Source organism: Tubulanus polymorphus, chromosome 1 (assembly GCF_964204645.1).
Source record: "Tubulanus polymorphus chromosome 1, tnTubPoly1.2, whole genome shotgun sequence".
Taxonomy (NCBI): Eukaryota; Metazoa; Nemertea; class Palaeonemertea; order Tubulaniformes; family Tubulanidae; genus Tubulanus; species Tubulanus polymorphus.
In genome coordinates, this window is record NC_134025.1 from 8,793,703 (window position 1) to 8,810,609 (window position 16,907).

The 16,907-nt window shown below is 36.9% G+C and overlaps 1 protein-coding gene across 2 annotated transcripts in view; it reads right to left on the reverse strand.

Moving 5' to 3' along the window:
- Nucleotides 1-604: 604 nt before the first annotated feature.
- Nucleotides 605-16,907, reverse strand: part of LOC141906995 (neuropeptide prohormone-4-like) — a 51,648-nt gene continuing 35,345 nt past the window's right edge. For both annotated transcript variants that reach the window (XM_074796523.1, XM_074796532.1), the window contains exons 3-5: nt 4,885-5,025; nt 4,620-4,733; nt 605-2,452 (exon numbers count right to left, since the gene is read on the reverse strand). In XM_074796523.1, the coding sequence (XP_074652624.1) occupies nt 2,259-2,452; nt 4,620-4,733; nt 4,885-5,025 (449 nt within the window). In that variant the 3' untranslated portion in view covers nt 605-2,258. The remainder of the gene's footprint in view (nt 2,453-4,619; nt 4,734-4,884; nt 5,026-16,907) is intronic.

Consider the following 16,907-nt stretch of genomic DNA (forward strand, 5'->3'; position numbering starts at 1 on the left):
TTTTGAACATACCTTGCGTGGAAACGCCGTTATATCTCGAGGAATTGACCTGCTTTTTGGTAATCGAGTCAATGAAATGGATATGTATACAGTAAATAAAGAATAATGCCCAATTTTGTAGCTAAGTTTTCAAATTGAATATTGTGTTATCGTTCAATTTAGCTTTTGTATGTGGATGCACTAAATACGATATCTTTATATTATGTGATATTAGGCTAAAAACGATACCTTATTTCTCCTTATCGGCCGGGGCATTTTGTAAACCGCAATGAAATCTGTAATCAATGCGAAACAAGATATCAATTTCTTAGCCTAATGCTACATGTATATGTTGTTCTATGCTACAAAGTTCTTTGGTGATTCACTTTTTCTGGTAAACTACTCAAGCTTCACATCAGTCACGTTTTGATAGAATCAACGACTATGCAGCAAAGTGACATTCCGCGGTTATTTTCTAAGTTGTTTTCTGTTCCTCATAATGAATGGTATATCAATTAGCACTACTTGTACAGCTGATGAATTATAAGACCACTAGCCAATGGAAAACAAAAACAAAAACAACAAATACTCATTTTTTCATTCGGAATACATTCTGTTTAAAACTTTATTTTCGATGAAAGGCAACCTACATCGATACCGAAAATAATTTTGATAGTCATTGGTCAAATATATATGAGGGTATACAACAAGAAGCACGCTCGTTCTTCTACAACGGACTCTGATTCCTTTCTCCGTAGATCTGCTTGTGGCCGATGTCAACAATAACAAATTTCGTACTGAAGCTCAACGAATTTACTTTCTCAATAACTCTCGTGGATCGGATACTGTAACCGACTTCACCAACACATGTATAGTATGTTCTATTTAATATAATGATATACGTCTACAGTGTTACTTAAATATAGCTCGGTCGAATAACAAATATATCATATCATGGATTTAAGAGTGGACCTACGCCTTAAAGAGTTAGTAGAGTTGGTGATTGAAGTTTATCAATCATTGTGAATCACTATTAGTTCTATGTGGTATTTATCCTATCAATTGAACGGTATAGTACGGTATAATACGCAATCAAAATCAGTGAATCGTTACATCTATATACATAAACTAAAAACAGAAAATAGCCCAAAAATCACCCCGGCCATGCATTTATCTATTCATTTTTTAAAGTTCCTAAATGTATCTCATCAGCTCATTTCAAATTTTCTAAAGCGCCAATCGAGCAGTGTTTGGAATGGACATTGATTATTAAGCATTTGGAATTGTTTTGACATTTTACCTATCATTACACCACCAAGGTAAATTTGCCATGTTGTAATAGGCTAAACAGCCAATGATTTGCGTGAATATTAGACTCGCTTCTTCTACGGGCATCATAGCTCACTAGGTCTGATAGATTTTGATAGATGGCTTTTATCGTAATCAAGGAACTGAGCGCACTTAATTACGAAGGTGATCGGCCACCGTAATATTTTTCATTAAACGTCGTGCTTCGTTTTAAAGAGATGAAACTTAGGCCTTTACAAAAATAGTGATCGGGATTTTTCATATACTGTACATGTCTGAAGGATAAAAGCAATATCATGCAATTAATACATTTATAACAGATATAACGGCTAGAGTTATTTTTCAACGACATTGGCAAATCTTATGGCTCCCAAAATACAGTTTCATCAGTTCAGTCCACGAGAGTCGCCGATTTTGAACTGCTTATACCCGCATATACGATTTGATTAAACTATTTCATTACCTCGGACTTTATAGGAACGTTTTCCGACCCATGTATGCCTGTTTGTTTCAAAAAATAAAATCATCTCACAGTATTCCAGGGGCCACAAGACGTGCATGCCTGCGAGACAAATGCAATTTTATATCCTTTTTACATATATGTTTTATACAAATCATCCTCAGAAAGACAACAATGACTACTTCACCATAAAGTGCCAAAGGTTTAGGCTGACAAGCATTCCAAGGTATTTGAAAAATATCGGGCTGAATGATCTAACAAAAGTTCTTAATGGCGCCTCTGAATTTGGACGATGGTTTTTCTTTTTCAAGACATACCTTTCTGTACATTACAAACGAAACTATCTTACGTTACATCGATAAAATATCACAGAAACATCGCTGTTGACGAATACACAAAGAAAACAAACAAATTTAATTTTTTATCAGGCATTCAAAAGTAGTCCAAGGTTGGCTTTTTGGAGGATCATTGGAGATCACTTCCCATAGAGTCCGGAATATTTTTTTCGGGTTCAACGGTAGAAACCACTCTTGATCAAACGGTCGAACAGAAATTTTACTTCGGACCACACACCGCTCGGCATACCCATAGCTAACAGTGGCTCCTGGTCATCGTTGGCGATGGCCTCAAGGGCATCCTTCAAATTCTGATATTGTTTCCTGTTAAGATTTACTCGGTGGCGGAAGTCGTCTATCGTTTGGCTCACTGCAAAAATCAAATCGGAAAATATTTGCAATTCGGTGGTCAAACAAGCCAAGACCATTCATAATGAATGTTCTCCAAGAAATAAGATTTATCAGCCCCCTGCCAAAGTCCGCTTAAAATCCACCTAGCTATAACTTATTATTCCTATCGTGAATATGAATAAATGTTTAAGTAAAACATTCAACCACCATTATTGATGTTGGATGTTGGAGACGTCCATTCCTCTGACCCCCCCTCCATCACAAAACATCAATTTTCTCGGAGAGAGACTGCATGTATCGAATTCAATCAGGGTACAGACTTGATGCTATGAAACGTCCGTAATTTAAACATGAATCACCATCATCATCGTCATCATCAACATCATCTTCATCATCATTATCTCTGACAGAAAATACCGATTTCTTCGTCAATATGAATTGCAATTTTCTGAAGTAAAATTGATTCTTCACGCAGTAACCTACGCTACACGAATACCGCAAGGTTTTTGTTTTTTTTTTCTAAATTCATTTTACTACTTTTTATTCCGATCATTGATTCTAATGCATCATCATTACAACGCCTATGATGCAATACGTTGTAATAGAATGATAATTGGTTGTATTTGATTTGATTTATCTACACGCATCTGTACCTAATCATTATTTATGTAGAGTTCAATTCAATTCATTTCGATCAGAAAGTCTGTAATGGAGACAAACACTCAGTTTGAAGCGTGCCGTTTGTCTATGCAACCCAGTATAATATATTCAATTGAGTGACTATTTTACACTTAAAGCAATGCAAAACCCGATTTTATGTGACAGATGAAAAAGAAATAATTAAATGTGCCAAGACTGTAAATTGCGGCTTCCCTGAAGTCGTGTGTTTATGTTACGCTCGTGCGCCGTTAGATACAGCCATACATATACCTATGGATACTTTGCACGACATAATTGAATATAATGATGAAATATAGCCTGTGAATTTATTTACATGGCAACGCAAATACTTGGTTGGATTGTTTCCTGGTCGCGCTGCACTGCGCAGTTTTAGTTTTATAACCCGATGAAATAATGCATTGCGTGCCTCCTGAGTTTGAACCACTACAGATCGAGTCGGGGCGTACGGTTTCGGTCACGTGTTTAATTGAAATATAATTTCATAAGTTCATTGGGTTCATTAGCCTTGTTTCGGTTTGCCGATCACTGGTGTTAATAGAGAACTCTCACTGGGTCGGTCGGAGCTCGACAGAAATAGAAATTAATTAACTACTCAGTAATGATAGTTTCGTGTGCCGATAACTTAAAAATCGTTGGTGATGAAATGGAATTGAAAACGATTCCGAGTAAATGACCACCGTATACCTTAGTCGCGTGTGCGTCATCCCTTCATTCAATTAGCAGTGATTGCAATATATTGCCTAAGGTTAATTGTTAAATTCTTCGGTGACGAACCGCGGCAAAATTAATTAACTTAATTTATTATTAACGGGCCTTTTAAATTTCTTGCGTGTAACCCATCATGCGAAGTCAGAGCATCCCATATTATCGACACCGCTTTCGTCGGCACACTCTATTAGCCGCAGGGGAAATCACCGTGATGCAACAAACCTTAGGCGATATTATATTGCCATTTTCTTTGTATCTGATAGGTCGAAAGACATGAATTTTTGATAGATGAAGATCGTACATCATGCGGATCTCCCCTCTCATCCACACGGGAAAACGATCAACTCTCGATTGGCAACAGCTAACTGAATATTGCAATGAAAGCTATATAAAATCCCCATTTGTGACTGTTCGGTGAAAAGGTGGCCGAAAAGTGGATTGCAAGCCTGTAATTTGATTAACTTTTGCACCGAAATCATCACAGCTTTTTGTATGTATGAAATGCGTGCATTTCTGTTCGAATGAAAAAGCTAAGTAAATTATACATTTTATAGATCTATCTATCTTTGCCATTTTGGTCTGTTATGTTAGTGCGAATTTAGTGATTTTTATGTAATGATAATCCTCACGGCGACATTAATGAACCGTTAAATTACGACCTGAATTTCAGGCACCGTGATTGTACCCGACGGTTATAGAATGACTATCGAGCAACAAAAAGCAAAAAAAAAATTATTGCAGACTAACGTAGCTTCATATAGTTGATAACATATTCATTGTGAGTTAGAAATTCTTACCTGCTAAGTTGTGAACGATCGTAGATACCGGTGCATTGCCTAGCAGATGTGGCAGGATCCACCCTTTTTCCTTCCTAATGAAATTTACCATGTCGTCTACAGGTGGTCTAACGGCTGTAATGATATTAAATAACATTCAGATGTTTTCATTTCTCGGCCAAAAGGTGTGTGTCTGAATTAACTCGAAATACATCCAGCAGTAGTTAGTGATAAAAACCAATAGATGGGAGGTCAACTTTTGAAATTGACTTTTTACTGAACATACCTGCGGTACATAGTTCTTCGTCTTCGTCGGAACCATCTCTACAGTCAAAGTTTTCATCGCAGACGAATTCCATAGAAATACATTGATTTGCTGATTTGCATGGCCATGGCTTTTCCTTTTCGTCGCAGGGGTTAAAATCAACTAAAAAATAAAAGAAGGTATACACTTTTTATTTCACTTGAATGAGATTTTGTAATGTGTGTTAATGAAAATGAACTACTATACGTCAAAGATACTAAATTTAAGAAGGCGGGGATTTCGCCTACGGTCATTATATTCGCTCTCACAAACTGGCCAACTAATGGTCGCTATATAATTGATTTCACCATATATTCGCCTCTAGGTGTTTCATTAATATGAAATTGGACACTTTCAGTTTGTTCGTTCCCGTTGCTAGTCGAGACGGTGCTTATAACCGAGGTTTAGTATCAGATTACTTTTGTCTGTTGCAGGTATGAACATGAATCTCATATTACCGCATCGTTGAATTCAAAAAGAGCAATGTCTGAAGTCTGTAGTAGTTGCGAACAAGATTGATACTGATATATGAAATTCATCCATGCGTGATTCAACGATACACATGAAGCATCTGTATCTGTACTGCGAGTTATTCAGAAATAATGCTAGGCGTTTTGAATTTAGAATTTTTTTTCTAAAGTTTTGGGGAATGTTCATAAATTTTTGTCGGTTTATAAAACACTTCACGTCGGCAGCCGTGTATTGTTCACGAAGCACTCACGGCATGGCGAGCCGCTTGCTTATGATTTCGTATGATTCCTCACGTATCCATATGTCCACATCAATCATCACTGAAGACTCTCAAAATTATCAAGGGACCGGGTACGGCCTACTCGGCCATCACTAACGATAACCTCAAAAACTCGTAGTTATTTATGTACGGTCACATAACTGACGAGTTTCTAATCCGTTGTGAATCGACGTCGGATTCGGGTGTCCTGAGAATTCTGATTATGTTGAAATTTTTTGCCGTTCGCATTGTGTTAATGCGCAATTTGACTGTGAGAAAAAGATTAAGTCATTGACGGTCTTTCGATTCGAGAGCTTTTTAACCTAAGACAGAAGCAAAATTGAGATACATAGAGTCCGCAATTGACGCGTTTCATGGTGGAATATTGGCAGCACGAAAATGTTGGAAAGAAATTTCTCTCATTACATATTCATCAACCGTCTGGTAGCTAGAAAAAACTTAACTTCATGGCTTTTACCTGAACCGTGTATCAGATTTAGCCATTGTTCAATGAAATAATGTTTTGCGGAGTCACATGTAAATTTAATATGGATCCGGATGATCTAGGGAAATGTCTTGAATCAGGGAAGTGTCTTGAATTTCAAACCGACAGCTTTTTATCTGCCGCTTGGAAGTGATAAATATTCTATTGGAACCCGAAGCCGAAAAATACCCGGATGAAAAGCACTAAAGCCCCCAGTATACAAATACTGCCACGTTTGGGTTCATAATTGCTTATCATCGCTGCATCCCACTGCGCCCATCGTGTACACAATATACGGAATGATTGTCTGTCAGATGTAATCTTAACAAAATCCCAGGCGTATATAAAATACCTAAGACGCACGGGTCCCGTGTCACTAGTTATAAAACTATTCGTCAAGCGAACTATTTTTGTCGCTCGACGGTGGAAATAAATCTTGACTGATTTCATGATGTAGGCGCCCGGGTTAAAGGATTGGTACGTCTGACGTATGTACGCATATCTAACGTCGTTACCCGTATCCAAATGGAATTAAGCGAACTACACGCATTTCCCCATTCCGAACTGTAGGCGATATTTCAAACTTCCCCAATATTCTCCATCCAATGACGGCCACCAGTATACCGGAAAAAACCGTAAACTGCATTTAGAACAAAGATCTCTTTGTGCCTCCTTTTATTCCAACCGCGTTTATTAAGATAAGCGATCAATTAACCCCCTGTTATGTTTAAAAGCGTTTCCCGTAGAATTTTGTAATCTAATTAGAATTTCTTGTAAGAATTTTAATTAGATCATTAATAGCCATCACTGGTAAAATGAAACGACGTGAAAACACAATATTCACGTCGCGTATAAATCGAGTTTAGTCACGCTTAGATTTTGATTAACACGTCCAAGTTTTTATATAAACGCGTTTAAAACGATTTACACAAATAAATGTTAAAACAACCCCGAAATCCGTTCGTTGGCGCTCCCGAATTGATGATAGATTTAAGTGTTTGTACCTTTGTGAACATTTTGACGTTCCCGAATGTCATCCCACGCACAATGAAGTAACGTTAAATTATCGTGATATGCGCGATTAAATATGAAGACGAGAATATCTCCTTATCAAATTTAATCAATTTACCATCGTTTATCGTCTCTAAAACCTTATTGCGTACAGACACGATACATCTCACGAGACAATTCTGTCACTCTTTTTGTTATCGTATCACGAATATCATCCCTACGGTTGATTTTCCACCATTGGTTTTCGCTTGAATCAGAATAGAGCTATTTTTATTGCAATGTGCGGAAATCGGAGAAAAAATATGGACGATCAGATTTATAGATTTTTTTGGTGTTGAATCAGAATGCAAAATTGGAAATTTCAGTTACTCCGAAGAGACAATCGTCCATTCATTCTGAACAGGCAAGCGACTTGTTGGGTTTATTTTTTGCCCGTCTTATTTGTTAGGAGCTATAGGCCTAAGGTGCTAATTCGCAGTTTTTGGGCGATCTTATTAGACTTTAATGGCCGAACGAATTTTCATTTTCGGTGTTGACAGCCATTTTCAACAATGGTGACACCGCCGTTCAAGTGATGTGAGCAGTCATTCCCGTCAAATAAAATATTCATTTGTGTATGATTAAATCTTTCGTGCTTATATTTCACAAACGCGAATATTTTTATATTGAACTCGCCGTTGAATGCATGATGAATCCGTTGCATCCGTAGCAACGAGAGTTTTGGAATTCGATATGTGATCCATTTATTATGATATAATGCATTAATTCACTTATCATATGCGGGCGTCGTGTGGTGCCACGTCGTTGTTTCCTTCCTTCGTTTAATTCATCGAGAAATTTAGCGTCGATTTATTTTACCCACCTCACAACCACCTACCATTCAAAAGTACGCTACGGATTTTCAAGTACAAAGTAGAATTCTTTCGTCGAACTCAGTTGTTCTTTACTTTTCGACGCCGTAAAAACCGTTACAATAATGTTTATAAACATCGATTACTATAACATCGATGATAATAAACATCGATGCGTTATTGAAGGGGTCCAGTGAGTCGATGTGCACTACGTCATCAATATTGGCGTTTCAAAAAATCAATCACATTTGTAAATTCTGACTTTAATTTTGTAATTTAATATATTTCGTGACTTTTTGGTAATGAATTTTGATTGGATGCGCCCTACGGTAACGGGGCTTGCCTGGTTAGACTGGATGCCGGTCAATTCAATTCAATTGTCAATATATTCAAATTCAAAATAACATTATTGATCCTTAATATTGTATCATATTATTTACCGTCAACTATATCAGGCAATACATACGTGTTATTTTTCTTCAAGGCCCCAATAAACTTTCAAGTTAGTTTCCTTGTTCTTACTACAATCAGTAAGCAAAGCCAACAGCACTTATTCTCACTGCGTTCCCATCAATATCCTTTATTATATAAGTCAATCCAAAGCACCAAAGAATTTACGTTTGATGGATGAATTGTTGATCCAAACAAATCAAGGTCGTCGGTGCTGAATTAAGGACATTCTGAATAGTCATATTGTAATTTTTGGAATTAATAATACAAGGCCTATATACTTTCCGTTAGTGTACGGGCGACATTGTTAACTTTTCAATTTACGTGAATCCATTTTAAATTCTATCATTAACATTCCCTCTATGTTGCGTTTGCTATGAAAAACGCCCATTTTAATCATCTAATAGCGCTCGTGGGATATCGCAACCTGATTTACCTCAAAAAGCAAATTCTACGCCATATGATTGATTTGATGTGCATATAGTTTAAATACATGCATGAAGCAAAACGAGTGCAAATTTCCCTCGTATTACACGCAGCTATTAGGGGTTTTAAGTGTTTGTTCAATTATTTGATTAAATAAAGACAACGTAATCCTATATCTTTTACCAACCGTTCCAACTTTAGAAATGTCTTGTATGACTTGTATAGAACCATCCTTTGTGATTTGTATCAAATAAATTGCACGACTGCTCGATACGGGTATTCTTTGCTGATGAAAAAACCCCGTTCGACATATCTGAGAGCTCGTTGCTTGAATGCAGAATGACCCGACTCAGCAGTTGGTGGAAATATATGAAAACGTACAAATCATTTCGGCACTGTTTGGGATGGGATTCGTCTTGGTAGGCGTCGACAATGGTGGACTTTTTTCAGTCTTTATGGGCATTCCACGCACCTCATTACGCCTTTTTCCGGCGACGCTGATGTAGCAGAATTGCCAAGCGTTTAGCGATTATACGAGCGCATAAGTGCTAAATTGAACGAGTAATTTCCCGCCAATAAATCCATAATATTTAACCAGAGGCTTGCTCACATTGATTACAACGATATGTTAATCTTTATGGCCTCTTGGCTATGAAATAGTTGTGATTTTGTCACAAGAAAAAAAAAACAATGGCGGCAAACGAACACGTCATTGTGACGGGGAAAAATCCGTCAACCAATCAATGACTGTTCCCATAGATTCTTGTTCCCATATTCAATGAAGGATTGACTTGATGAAATTGATTTTAAAAATTGAACTTGAATATGGAACTTATACAACATTTCTATTTACATATTAAAGTCACCCGACGCCGGGCGCGCTATTGTATGTATTTATCGATAAGATCAGAATCGATTTCGCCGGTATATCTAGACATTTAGGAGAGACGCCAGAAGCTATCTTCGATGAGCAATTGCTTTGTATTTGATTCATGTAAATATTCTAAATATGATTAGATATGTATTCTAAGAGAAAGATTAAGTGTTCTTTCACTGAAATGACATTGCGATCGAAACCAGAATTGATTAGATGAATTTATTCTCCCTATTTGAACCATATACATGTAAATAAAACAAATATTACGCCTTTAATGAGGTGTAGCTCTGGGCTATGTAAACGAAGAACTGCCGAGTAACTTAATTGAATATTTTAGGAGAATTTGAAGTTCATCATATACATTATTCGCTGTTCAATTAGACTTAGCTTTCATCTGTAAGCACGGATGGAAAACACGAATGGCGATATCCTACGCTGTCAATAAGAATTTGATTCATTATCAAAGCATCTCATGATAATGGAGTTAAGGCTCAACACGGTACTTCATCGCTACTTATTAAGATAATCAGAAAATGTAGCCATCAGGCAGACATCGCCGAGCTTAAACAGAAGCGCTTTGGTTACGCACCGGCCGACGTCGATCGCAGATATAATTAATATTGCCGTAACATTTCATCTGATAGTACGGCTAGAGGCGACAATCCGGCAACCTAAAACCAATCTTTGAATGTTAGTAAATTTCGGTATTCTAGGTTCATCGACGAATGACGATTATATTTTTAATATTATTGCAATGTAAGCTGCTGGAGACGCCGACGATATATACATATATATGTATTACCTTATATATATATTGTATAAACAAAGACCCATCGATTCGTACGTGAAACATTGATTGCTCCAAAACCCATAAAAAGCCACTTTTTGAAATTTCCTATAACCGATATTACATATAACAAAACCTGTAGCGGTAATTTACCGTGTGAAGGGTAACGTATATAGCTGCTGCCATACAACGTTAAAAGCCGCAGTAACGGAATCGAACTGATGTTATTTAATACCACATTCAATGGTGAGCGTATACAAATAGCGATATTTCGACACATGATTTCGTAAAATGTCGAATTCCGGTTCCTGCGTTCGATATTTTCAGGAAGCGTGATGGTAAGATCGCATACGCTTTGAGAGCATCTTGATACGTAAAGATTAAGAAAAAGATGTCTCCTGTTTCAAATATAGACATACAACTTTTTGTGAAGTGACAATAGGATCACATGTGACGACGATGATATTATACACGATTTAAAAAAAAAACGTATTAAACGTCTCAAATTAACCCATGTTTTATAGGTCTTCATCCACGTCATGTTTGATTATGCACTTCAATAACTTCTCGTTTTCTCGTTTGCATATTTTTTCTACATTCTCGAAAGAGTTTATGTTTAGTCAGGAACTTTGATTTTGGATTTGACGAGTATGAAACATAATACTGACAAGTTCTCTCGGTAAAGCTTACTGAAAAGCTTCGGTTTCATCCTGTCACATTTGCAACGATAACTAGGATCTTCACATCACTTGAAATGATGCAACGGATAATCCGTAAAATGTGATATAGATGTTTCTCTTGGTATTTCGTCTATTCAACAGCTGTGTACATTCACGTGATCTAGGAAACTTCCGATAAAACCTGGTACAAAGTCGATGGTCTTCACAGCTCGTGGACCGATTGCGGTCGTGGCCGTATCGTGTTATTGACCAACGGGATCTGACGATGTGGATGTGCCGTTAAAGAATCGACAAAATAATTATCTAACGCGCGAGTTTATCGAAGAGCTGATTTTGAAAGAAGCAGAACTATCGAGAAAACTATTCATCAAGCAGTTTAACGGCGTTGAATTAAAAATCAACCATCAACCAAACCAGAGAGGCTTAAAAAAGATTTTCCACACATGCTTTCATAAAATATCAATGAAGTTTAGGCCTGTATGATAAGCACCAGAAACGCTGAATAGAAGACTCAGTGTTTAAAGTCAAGAAGTAAAAATCCACGGTTGATTTTTTGAAAGGTTTCTTGTCTGACAGTTTCGGAGTTTATCAACATCAGAGAAACCGAAATGATATGATAATGGATAACAGCAATTTTACTGTAGAATTACTATAATTCATGATTATATCATTTTGGTTTCTCTGATGATGGATGGAGTTTACGTAGATAAACTCCGAAACTGTCAGTTAATAACGTTCTAATCATAAACTGTGGGTTTTTACTTGTAAATAATACTTTAACATAACACTCGTAGAATGACAAAGCCTGATACAGAATTAAGCTTATGTTGCAGTTCATATAAATGGATTTATTTTACATGTTCTAACGTTTGGATCGGATTTGGAACACAATTTGCATCATAACAAGAAACGTAGGTGAACGTGCCAAAGCTTCCCTAACTTTTAAGTCTCATTTTAGTTTTACCCGTTGCTCAGCTCATGGAGTTCGAAAATATCACGACGAAAATAGCAGTAAAACTCTATTCAATACACTAAATATAATTGAATATACATAACGGTGAATGCCCACCGAGGAAGCAATGAAAAATAAATGACTACCTCCGCGGATGGCACTGTTATCAATTAATTGACTGGCAATAAGGCACAAATTAACAGATAATAACTATGGATGCTTATTGTTCGAATCAGCATTTAGCTTTTCATTTGCGATGTTGCCAGACAACCTCGATAGATCGATTAAATGCTTTTGTTTTCGTTTATAACGATGTATCTTCGCTTTCGGACAACGAAATGTGATATATATGACGTATAACTAATAGAACTAATGATCGGAAACAAACATTTTTTTGTTTGTTATCAAACATGCGTCATTGCAGAGGCGTCCGTGATAGAAATATTCCAAGGAAGCTCGGGATCAACCTTACCTAGGCATTAATACATTCAGGAAGTAAAGGCTACGGATGCAATCGTATTAAACCCACAGTCATTAACGAATGGTAGCGGATGAAAGCTTATGGCAGGCTGGTGGCTGGAAGCCTCCTACTGATATGGCAGTTACCTGGGTGTGTCACTATCAATTAAGCTAAAACTGTTAAGTCGCCTTAATAAAAGCCAACCAACAATGCCATATTTGGTATGATACGAATTGTTCATAAGCAGTCAAGGGTTTTACAATATAGCTTCAATATGGAGAAAATACCGGTGTAACAAAGGGCACCACATCACATAATGTGCGAACGTCTCGGAGACGTATTGAAAAGAAAGACTTTGTCGAGGTTTATCCCGAGTTCATGTGATCTATCATAAGTCGAGCGTGGGATGTAAGTAATGGTATAAAAAGCATAGGACAATGTTTTTATATTCAAGCGAATGATCATTTTTTGCGAAAATATCACTAAGGCATGACCAGTATTACGTTGTGCCAATTTAAAAGCCTGGGCCCTTTTGATTAAAATTGCTTCAGAGAAAGTTCAAAGTCTAGGTTCTAATCCTAAGTTCGGCATGTCGACAGTTGATTGATTGTCATCTTTCGAACGACGCCATTACAATGACAAAAAAGCAGAAAAATTTAACTGGCCTACATGTTCGCATAGCTGTACACGGGAGATGTGAGAAATTCCTGATATATCAATGAGAAACAAAGATTTGAATAAGAGATCAACTTTTAAAAGTCGATAAATACTATAAATAAATAATCGACTCTTTGGAAGCGTGCAGACGCAGTGCAGTCATCCGGATGTCACTTCGAAAATAATGAATACTTCTTTCGTGTTAGCATGTCTTGTCTACTTCAATTTATTTTCCCGAAAAAAAAATGTTTAATATCATCCCGGTCTCATCGGGATACGGGTACCCAGCATGTGTTTATATCATCTCGGAACGTTCATAAAGCAAGCATAACTTTTTAAAATACCGATACAAATTGAAACGCTTTAGCGAGCTTAACGAAACCCCGGAAATTCCGGAATTAACGAGGGTGAACAAATTAACAGCATCGACGCCGAAGTTGGCGGAATAACCTACCAAGCGACAATAACTGCGGATATATTCACGCCAAATATTGATCGCAGATAACAAGACTCGTCGATCCCAGGGGGTCCCCTTTTAAGCTATGGTTCGTTAATGTAGAAAAATTAAAATGTCACATATGGACATCGTTTGATCCTCGCCCCCATCGAGAAATGTCAATTATTTATCCCCTAGCCACCAAGTTAGTCATTTATCATGCATTATTGTACTTTTGCCCTTCTATGTTTATTCTATATCATCCATCTATATTTCCTCTGACGACCGTTTTCAAATAGAATTATAAATATGTATTTAGCAATATCGCCTACGAGTATCAATGTACATTACGCACTTATCTGATATTATTAAGTAATTTTGGAAGATGTAATTTCACACGCTCTCCGTGAGATTTCATAATCAAATAGATTGGTTGGCTTTTGATTAACAAGCGCGCGCGTATTACGTATTTCGTTTAGCAACGTCTATTTTTTTCTGGTGCAGTTTCATTAATCAAGCTTGTAGTTTGCATAACGTGCGTATATCAGACCGAGAAAGAGTGATGTTTGAAAGAAGCTTGCTATAAGTATGAAAAATGTCAAGCTAAGTGTTCCAATTTATCATAGTTGAGAAATTGCCAAGTATGAAAATGCCTACTTTCAAGTCAAAGATAGCTTTGAATATTGGAAGCTGTTGTACTAGAAGCTTTTGCCCGGTATACGCTGTATAATCAGTGGTATCACTCACTTCGTATACTTCATTTCAACGTAGCAGGAAAAAACGCGAACATTCATCGATTCACAATCAATTGAAAACTGACTGATTGAAAAATACTGAAACAACTACCAAACTTGTATTCCCTGCAACAAGGAATTATGCATTTTACGTGATCGGCGCAATGAAAATTGTAATTGTTCTGGCTCCAGCGTTCATCCGCTACTATACAGTATAAAATAATGTTTCACCACCATAAATGGGTTTTATGATGATGAAGAAATGCGGGAGACGATGAATATACAAGTAGTGTAAGCCGTTAGTTGCGTGTCTAATCATAAAACTGATAGCTTTATCAAAAAAGATTCCGGCACTTAACGGCTCTCGTTAGGGTGTGGTGATCCGTCTTCAATGAGGTAATACGATAAAAATCAGTGTATGAAATCTATTTCGAAATAAGTAATATAATAATTCTTTCGTCTGAGGCCGAGCTCCGTTGTAACATAGATTGGACTCGAATCAAATTCGAGTTCTATGGTTTTAATGGTAAGTTTTTCATTATTCATTTACGTTTTTTTGTGTGTAATTTTTCATTGTTGCCATGACGCTAGCAAATGGCACTAGCGATTGCAATTCAATACTATAATCTATAAAACCAGTGACTGACGAGTGGTTTTAAACGATATTGGCAATGTTTGTTTTTCAACGCGGTCGAACATTTCAGTTACTTGACAATATCTTGTAGTCGTGAATTATTTGGATCACAGGTGCATTGGTGTGAAAAAGTTGTTGACACGTAAATCAGGCTAGTTGATTAAACGTTGAAACTGGCTCGATTACGATTGACTCGAGGGTGTGACTGAGACGATATATAACGGTTTGAAAGGGATAAAATACGTGAAGTGAACGCATAATCACATACGACATAGCGTAAAAACTGAGTTACGACATTACGTGTAGGCCGTTAAAGCTTGTCGCTGCAGACGATTTTAAGCGCGTACTGTTAATTCCTGGACGATGAATCAAAATGTGCGTCGAAACTTCGAAATCGTCCGTAAAAAAGGTCGATGACGAATGAAGCTATAAATTTGATCAGATGCAAAAATTGAAGTGTTTGTGTTTGTGTGTGTGTGTACGTTTTAGGTTAATTCAGCGTGCAATATTTTTATAGAAGGATATCTCTCGATGGACCGATGTATCATCCGTCATTAATACCCGGGTGAAAAACAATGCTTGCTACGTGTATGGCGAACGAGCTCGTTAATCTTTCTTTTAGGCAATGTCGGCTAATACCTGGTGAATGCTGCCGCAATAAATTAAGCGATTAATTACTACTATAACGAGTGGAACCTATCCGAAGACATTGCGGATTGATGAAACAATTATTCAATTGTAGCTCACCCACTAACAGAAAGGACCCAGTCAGTGGCTACGGTCGACGTCATGATATGTATATGAGTATATGAGAAAGATTTCAAAACTACTACGAAATGGCGCCGATAGAATTTAGATAATAATCATACAAACAATAATGATTGTACTGTAATTCCATTACTAGTTATATATTTTCTTATGCATATACAATAAATCATTATTGGACGGAGGGAAATAGGTTTTTGTCCCTGCGGATTTTTTCAATCTCTTCGATGGCTTACATAGATCTTTTTGACATGCTATTTTCTTGGCTTTGCGGGCGATATCCCAGTCGATTTACTTTTATATACACTGCGCTAAGAAAAATTGGATTCCTTCCGGTTGCGGGAAAACGTCATTCGATCACGAGACGTCAAACGCTAAACTTAGTTCAAATTGTTTATGATTTATTGAGTACTTTCGTTCGATGTCGTCAGCAGAAATGCGGCTCTCGCATTCGAGCTCACAATCTCGTCGTGTTTGTGCCGCGGCAAAGTGCGGCGATGTTTTACGACAGTAAGTCTCAATAAACAAATTCATATTTACATATCGATCTGGCCCTTAAAATATTGGCCGTTATTGAATTATGTGGCCGACCGAGAATATCAAAGTGGAATCAAATTATACCAGAAAATGTACCGAAGTACTTTCCGTTCGCAGAAATTGTCATCCCCGTTGAATCTATAATTTTTCAATTAATCTCTTTTTGCTAAAATGCTATCCATATCTCTTCTAAAACGTGTCCTTTTTTTGCGAAATCGTTTGTCAAAAATCCCAAACGGCTACGCAAATACGTTAATGGCTTTTCTAAAATTACAATTTCACCTACAATTAATTTTCATTGAGAACACTATTTAGAAAAAAAACCATCGTACAAGACTGATGGATATTGAATGGTGATATTCAGTGACAATGGATTCTATTTTGAGTGCGATACCGCGTGATGTTGACTGCACCTTATAATACTGAAAAAGATGTATCTATTTTGTTAGATTCGGAGGACCCATTTTGTCAAAGAAGTTTTAGAATCTGTATATGATGTGTTTGTAGATTATGACATTTAAGCAATTCCAATTG